Below are 8,065 nucleotides of genomic sequence, written 5' to 3' on the forward strand. Positions count from 1 at the left end.
CGGCCAGTTATCAATGTGAGGACCCACCGTAGCCCGTATAAAGTGAGGACCACCAGAAGGAACACATATACAGTGATGCGCGTACCTGATTGCAGTTTCCTGCATTACATTTCATAGATTCCCCGCGAGTATACACTTAAAAACTTGTAGATGGCGGAAATATTTTTTTAGCGTATATCGTGTTAAAGTGAGGTCTGCGCCGTCCCCTTATCAAAGTGAGCACCGTATATTTATGTTTCAGTCTCTGTATCTTGTGAGCACCAATTTCTGTGTATATGTTCATCAAATGATCAAAGAGAGGACCGTGCGACGTTGTCAAGCTGTCGGTGAGTGTTGTAGGTTGGATGGGTTAGATTTGGTGAAAACATTATTGGAGGCAACTGACATTAAACGCAAGTAAGTACATAATTGGTTATCAAATAATAAGTACTAAGGCTAAGTCGAATACTTCAGGTAAGTAATAGGTACGTCAAGGTAAATAACTTAAGAAAACTGAGATTTCTTAGAATTTTTTAACGTCAGATGTATTTTAATGAAGGCTGGGACTTTCTTGTATTTTGGTATTGAGCATTGGTAAATTTGCATTATGTTGGTTCCCCGCATCTCACTACTTACAAGACATAACCACATAACCAAAAAATAAAATTACTTGACCTTGAAATATCCAATCTATCCTTAATTTACTTTTTTCACGATCGGTATAGTCGTTTTCAATGACATCCGTGCTGTCAGTGTCATTTTTAATATGTTGCTGCAGATTGTACACACAAATTTATAACCTTTATTCAAAGTATAAGCAAATCCTAGTTAAAAAAGTGTCAAACAAAGCATTGAGGTTATGGTAATAAGAAAATTTATATTTTGTAAAACAGCAGCAACAAACAATAAAACTCAATCTTCAACATGGTATAAAACATGGTTAAACCAAGTCATCCTCGGAATCTGAATCAGACAACATATTTTCTTTGATTTGTGGGAATTTGCCGCGCGAAGGTAAATTGTCAAATTAGGAAATTCAAAATTACTAAACTGAAACAGCAAGTAATGCCAACATACTGTCATTTTGACAGCACGGATGTCACTGAAAACGACTATAGTAGAAATCAACTTCTCGGACGTCAACGTCGTGGCAGAAGTAAAACATGTTCATTTTTTTGACAGTTGTGACAAAAGTCTACGATAAGTACTGTCGCGAGAAGAAATTCTAATCGTCAATGTTATTTCAAAATTATGGTTGGGTTGTCACAAATTAAAAAAAAATCCCTGTCTGATCATGCCTATGTCAACAAAGTGTCAGAAAAATGAGACAAAAATGCCACTTAACATCAATACAATATGATGATAGGTTATGACTAGACTTAGGCGAAAAATAGTTGGCGCCCCCCACCAGTCTGCTCCAGCGCCGCACCGCTATCTTTTTCGCTGCGAGCGTAAACCGTGGATCGAGCGCGCTGCACTGGATCGTGATGGTGGGAGGTATTCTTGACGCTCTCACTATTTTTCGCCTAAGTCTAGTTATGACAGTTCCGATCGTTTTACAATGGACCATTTTCGTTTGCGTCAAAGCATGACTTTGACGACCAGTTTTTTTTGCTCGCGACAGTACAAAAAGTGTAAGTTAGATACAAATAAAAGCCAACAAGTAATTTATTTTCAAAACTAGATATATTTATGAATGTGGAATAGTTTTATCATCACTAATTCACTATAGTCAATAAAACAAATTGGCAAATCATCCAAAACTTTTGGACGTTAAGTTTATAGTTCCTTGGTTTGTCTGGTTTGTACTGTTGGTCGAAGTCCCGGCTTGTAGTACATACCTGGTTTGCTGTCTTTTGAACGGAGTCTTGTATATACCCCTCAGCCACCGCGATTGATTTCCAGCTCTCATGTCGTTTGATAGTGGTGATATCCGCCTCTAAGTCTGCCAGCAAAGTAGCTGAAGATCTGCGCAAGCAGAGGCCGGTGTACATCGATAGGTGTGGTAAATCCAAAGAGGTTGCCATTATGCTTGGTATCTCACTAAACGTGATAACTGAATATTTTAAACAAATGAAAATCTTTATTAATTTTTTTTTTGCATCGAAAAATGAACACAAATATTATTTTCAAACAAATTGAAACGTACAATTTGAAAAAACTAAAAAAAAGGTGAGGAATTTGATTAATTAAATAGTCCTCCAAATACGATTCGTAGTCAATATGATGCAGATCATTTTTGCAGTGGTGTTACTCATATCAACGGCGCTCGTGCTGCGCACTCGTCGAATTCATATCACAGCGCCGTTGACATAGGTAGCACCACCGCAAAAATATTCGGCATAACAGTGACTACTCATCGTATTACCTACATATGATTATTCGAATAATTCGAATACGATTCCCAGCCTAGATGATACATTAATTTTTGCAATCATTTGATAACAGGGAATAATAGATGAGAGTTGTGCAAACAAATCAATCTGACTTTTATTTGTGACTGAGATTTATTACTTGTAAGAATTCACATGACGCCTGACTCAGATTGCAAAAAGTTGTAAAATTAAAAGTTTTAATATTAAGAATATTATTCTGCAATTTTTTGGCCGCTGGAATAAATGTATTTGCTACTTACTTTATTTTATAGGATACAGGGTGTAACATAATTCGTAAATTTTTACAAAGGATCAATATAAAAAAAAAAATCACTAAATGAATAATTAATCAAGCATCATTTTAGCATTGGCATTGTATTGATTGATGTATTGATATATATTCACTTTTTACTTTAAAAAGATTCGATTTTGCCTTTTTAGAATGAAAAGAAGTGAGCGAATGTTATCAATGGCAAAAGCTAAAAGTAAAGTAGATGAAGAAATAGGGAGAATGTTAGACATTCCTAAATATGAAACAACAAAAGGCTTAGAAGCGACAGAAATTGATCTTCTTCTACAAGGTAAGCAATTTTCGTCTTGTTAAAAAGATCAAATTATCGATAAACTAACCAAGTTCTTTTTACGAATATGATGTATCGTGCGTGTATTTAAATTTATCCTCAAAGTAGGCGTTGAAGACTCGACTGTAAATACGGATAAATGATCACAAATCAGCTGTTTAAATCTATGCTTTTACATGAGCGGTGCGTTCTCAATCGACTCTCCAACGCCAACTTTGAGGATAAATTTAAATGAACGCAACGATATTAAAGAACTATTTTTTTCAGTTCAACATCAGTTATTTAATGTAGTAAAAAGTAATGTTCAAATCTGTGAAGTAACATCAACCGAAAAGAGACCAATAACGAGATTTTTTATTACAACCGGTGCTAAAAGAAACTTGTTCTGCAATTCAGACGCTAGTGAATATTCTCACTTAGATGTAGACACTGTCACATCAAGTGTTGTGGAATCGGACTCGGAACCATACGTAGATAGTGGTGATGAGTACAAGCCGGAAGAAATTTCCGAAAGTGATTCGGATAACAGCGAGATTAGTGAGAGCCCTTTTTCTTTAAAAGATGCCGACACACATAAGAAAAATAAGAAAAACATAGGCAGCAAGAGAAAATTGAATAAGATCGATATTAGTGAGAGCCCTTTTTCTTTAAAAGATGCCGACACACATAAGAAAAATAAGAAAAACATAGGCAGCAAGAGAAAATTGAATAAGATCGATATTAGTGAGAGCCCTTTTTCTTTAAAAGATGCAGACACACATGAGAAAAATAAGAAAAACATAGGCAGCAAGGGAGAATTGAATAAGGTAAGCTGGTAATTAAAAAAGGTTTCAGACACAGAGTATTTTCTATGTGAGGTGATTCAATTCGTCAAGTAGACTACAACGACAAATTTCGCTCTTATTTAGAATAAAATACACGAAATGTTGTTTAAAAAAAATAATAATTTTTTATTTTGTGATGTTTTTGTTTTTCTATTGGAATATTTTTACGGCTTAAAAACAGTACAAAACTAAACATTTCTTAAATATTTGTCAAGTAAACTTGGTAAAGCAATAGTAAATTATTAACTATGAAAACACTCAACACTTACTTTCAAATTAAACTGTATATTTTTCCAGCAGATGCAGAGTAATGATCCAACAGAGGCAAGTGAAATTTTGAACGTCGATAATAAAGTGGTGAATAGTAATTTTTTAAATCCTGCTTTTAATTTTTTTTTTCAAGGTACTTGACGCAGTAACAAAACGTAAGCGCGTCTGGGATAAAAGGGACCACTGTTATTTCTGCGATCTTGACGTTTTAAAATTTTCCCGTCATGTTTTAAGACATCATCAATCAGAAATAGAAGTTCAGGAAATTTTAGCGTTGAATGTAAAAGATAAGCGTAGGAGAATACTATTTCAAAAATTGCGAAATAGAGGAAATTTTTTGAAAAGTACAATCTCTGCAGATGTAGTACCAGTGAGAAAACCAGCATATAAAAATTTAGACAAACCATCTCCATCCACATATTTGCCTTGCAAATATTGTAGGGGGTTTTATAAAAAGAAGTATCTATGTAGACACATGAAAAGGTGTCCGCTTAACAACGATGATAAATCTGAAAGGGTAAATGCCCAAAGTGAGGGACAATCTCTTTTTTCTACCTACAGAGAAAATGACGTTTTACGGAAAGATATTTTTCCAACGATGCGTGCTGACGAAATATCGTTTGTGGCAAAAACAGATCCTCTGATTTGTGCTGTGGCAAGGCGATATCTAAAAAGTCATCGTGAAAAACAATTCTGGATGGTTGCTTCTAGAAAAATGCGACAGCTGGCACATTTACTTATAGAAATAAAAAAAAAAGTCAAAGTCAAAAGTTTGTTAAGTGCCTTGGATTCATCGAATTTTGATATTATTGTAGAAAGTACTAAAAAATTGCCCGATTCAATCCGGAGACGGAAAGTTACGGGGCCCCATCATTGGCGCTGCACATGGGGACCGAGTTGAAAGACTGTATTGATGTAGCACATAATATGACACTTAAAAAGGGAACTCTGGGCAGTGAAATCAATAACAGATTAAGTAATTTAAAAGAACTAATCATTAATGAATGGCGATATGAAGTTTCCACTATCGCAAATAATGATCTACAGCAAAAAATGTGGAACAAGCCTTCTCTGATTCCACTGGCGGAGGATCTGACTACTCTAAAAAGTTACTTACTTTCGGAAGGCCTAAAATATAGAAGTGTTCTAGAACAAAATCCACACGACAGAAAGGCATTTACACAGTTATTGGAAATAACATATGTTCAACTGCTTCTTTTAAATAGGAGAAGAGTCGGTGAGCTGCAGAGAATGACTTTAGTTTCTTACACGACCAATATTAACAACACGAACGGTGGTGAGTTTGATAAGTGCATTACTGAAAGTGAAAAAGTATTGATGAATTCTTTCAAAAGAATCATCATTAGGGGAAAACGAGGTCGAGGAGTTCCAGTATTGTTTACAAAGGATATGGTCAGCAATACGGATCTATTAGTTAATTTGCGAGACAATTTTGTCAAAAAATCAAATCCACATTTATTTCCAAATATTAGATCTACAACAAGCATAAGTGGAACAAAAGCTATTTACAAGCATGTGAGAGCCGCTGGAGTAAAAAATGCAGCAGCATTAACATCGACAAAACTACGTAAACATCTTGCGACAATGTCCCAATTAATTAACTTATCGCCACAAGATTTGGAACAATTAGCCACCTTCATGGGACACACATCAGAAATCCATAAAACCTATTATAGGTTACCAAATGATGTTTACCAAATGGCAAAAGTCTCAAAGTTACTCTTACTTAACGAGAAAGGGGAGGCGTCTAAATATAAAGGAAAAACTTTGGATGAAATTAATATAAATTTGGATGCATCAGAAAATGAAGATTCAGATGATGGGGATTTCGATGACGACAATATTAGCAGAATTGTTAATGAACACGATGATACAGGAGGGAGTAAGGAAGGAAACTCAGATATGTTGGGCCCTAAGCTTGACAAAAATAAGAATTCAAGTGACGAGGTTACTATTTCTAACAATCTCTTAGGTATTATAAAATTTCATGTATTTGTTTTATTTTAGGGGGTATCCTACGTAAGCAAATCTGCAAAAAAACCTAAACGAGTTCTTCAACCTTGGACAGAAGCCCAAAAGGAAGTAGCTCTAGCCTACTTTAAAAAGCATTTGCTAAAGAAAATTCCGCCAAAAAAGAACGAGACTCTTGAACTGATCAATCAAAATGGAGAGCTCTTTTCTAACAAAAGCTGGGAAAAAATTAAAATTTTTATTGTTAACACTTACAACAAAAAAGCATAAACTGAAGTTATTGCACTTATGTTTATTTAAAAAATCTTTTTATTATAATATTATATTACGTTTGAGTGTTTGAGGTAATGTTCCTAATGGTATCTCTCAACTTTATTAAGTAACAATTTATTTAAAGAAACTTGTCATATTGTTTTTATGTGAAAACGATTCCTATTAAGTTAATGAAATTATGTGACAATTCTTTTAGTTAAAAAACTGTTGTTTTATTTACCCAGGCTATAGTTTTTTCTGTGGAGGGGAAATCCGTCATGCACCAATCTCCCCGGTTCAACTCCGGGGATTATCTTTCGGCATCAAGGGTGCGTCCTGTCCGACTTTCTTCTGGTCTTTCTTGACTCCCGCACCTCCCCTATCTCTCCGGCAAAAATTAATTGTAGGCACGAATTGTACATTTCCTGAATTGGAGACTTGTTTAATTCGACTAAATTATATATGACAATACATTTTTAAAACCTCACTGAACATTTAAAAGATTAATGGCCAATCTCACCGTCGTAGTGTAAAATTAAGGAGAGCTTAAAAACTTGGTTACAATCATTAAAATTGTAGCAACAATCGTTTCTAAGCTTAGTTTAAAATTAAGGAACGTGGGTGAAATCGGCCATAAGAGTTTAGGTTGTTGTTGACTTTTTTGTGTTGCTTTATTGTTTCATTGGATTTAAATCTCTATAAAAATTCAACAATTTTCATCGTATAGGTATGCATTCAAAGCGTTAGCTATAGTCAGAAAAAAGTTAGGTTTCGAAACCAGATGTTATAACATTGTTATTTATTTTTTGTACCTAATAGGTATGTTACGTTATTTATTTTTCCGACCCAACGGCTGAGAAAATTAACGATTTTTCCGGTGTTAGCGGCGTGACCAAGGGTTTTTCATGATTATTCATTTCATGATTATTTATTTAAAGTCATAATGAGTCGCTTTTTGTGGCGGTCAGTGTACTAATAATAAAATAATTAATTAACACAATTTAGTGTTATTCACATTTTTATAATAAAAATAAGTAAATAAAATTTTTATAATAAATATTTGTAAATTCCGTATGCAATTGCAATATTTATCATGTATTAAAAAGGGAATTAATAAAACAATTCATATTTTTATTACAACCTAAAACCCATGTAGTATTTTGCAAATTGCCAATTTATTACGCGGATCCTTACAGCGAAACTGCTAAATAAAGAGTACAGCGATTCATGAATATTCATGCATCGAAACAGAGTAGTGACACAAGAACGCTTAAAAATAAATATAAAGAAATCGTTTCCGCCAATTCACCGTCTGGAACATATACTATGCGGTAAGTGAGCCCCTTGCGCGTTTGCCACATTATCGGACCTCACTTGTTAATGACCACGATCTGAAAAGTATTCGTCTAGAATTTATACACCGCAGAGAGCGCCACCACTCACAAAAGTGTTGAACTATAATATACAATTTGGACCATGGTATGATCAAAATGAGGTCCAGCTAATTTCAACAGATATTGCATATGTAGTGGTGGGAGAGGGCCTAGACTGAATTACACAGGATTGTCAAAGTGAGGACCGTATATTGGTCCTCACTTTGTACCGGACCTCACTTCAAACGCAGTTTACCTACAGCTGGGGCTCACTTTGTACACTGGGAATATATATATATATATATATATATATATATATATATATCACTGTTAATGGTTAAAAAAATGGAAAAATCCCAATTAAAGAAATATTTTTAAATTAAGCCTCCAACTTAAAAAAAGCAGATGATCATATTTCT

The 8,065-nt window shown here is 34.4% G+C and overlaps 1 protein-coding gene across 8 annotated transcripts; it reads left to right on the forward strand.

Annotated features, from left to right (window-relative positions):
• LOC138128505 (uncharacterized) lies at positions 1-7,949 on the forward strand. 8 transcript variants are annotated; one of them, XM_069044714.1, is made up of 7 exons: positions 5-396; positions 2,796-2,935; positions 3,203-3,741; positions 4,057-4,113; positions 4,163-5,326; positions 5,385-5,997; positions 6,058-7,949. In XM_069044714.1, the coding sequence occupies exons 1-5, from the start codon at positions 233-235 to the stop codon at positions 4,928-4,930; spliced, it is 1,668 nt and encodes a 555-aa protein (XP_068900815.1). In that variant the 5' UTR covers positions 5-232; the 3' UTR covers positions 4,931-5,326; positions 5,385-5,997; positions 6,058-7,949. The 8 variants fall into 8 exon arrangements, with proteins under 8 accessions (XP_068900821.1, XP_068900817.1, XP_068900818.1 ...); XM_069044718.1 differs by having other exon boundaries at positions 5-187; positions 242-396; positions 4,163-5,997; XM_069044716.1 differs by having other exon boundaries at positions 3-396; positions 4,057-4,083; positions 4,163-5,997.
• Positions 7,950-8,065: the final 116 nt, after the last annotated feature.

This window comes from Tenebrio molitor, chromosome 4 (genome assembly GCF_963966145.1).
Source record: "Tenebrio molitor chromosome 4, icTenMoli1.1, whole genome shotgun sequence".
In the NCBI taxonomy this organism is placed as follows: Eukaryota; Metazoa; Arthropoda; class Insecta; order Coleoptera; family Tenebrionidae; genus Tenebrio; species Tenebrio molitor.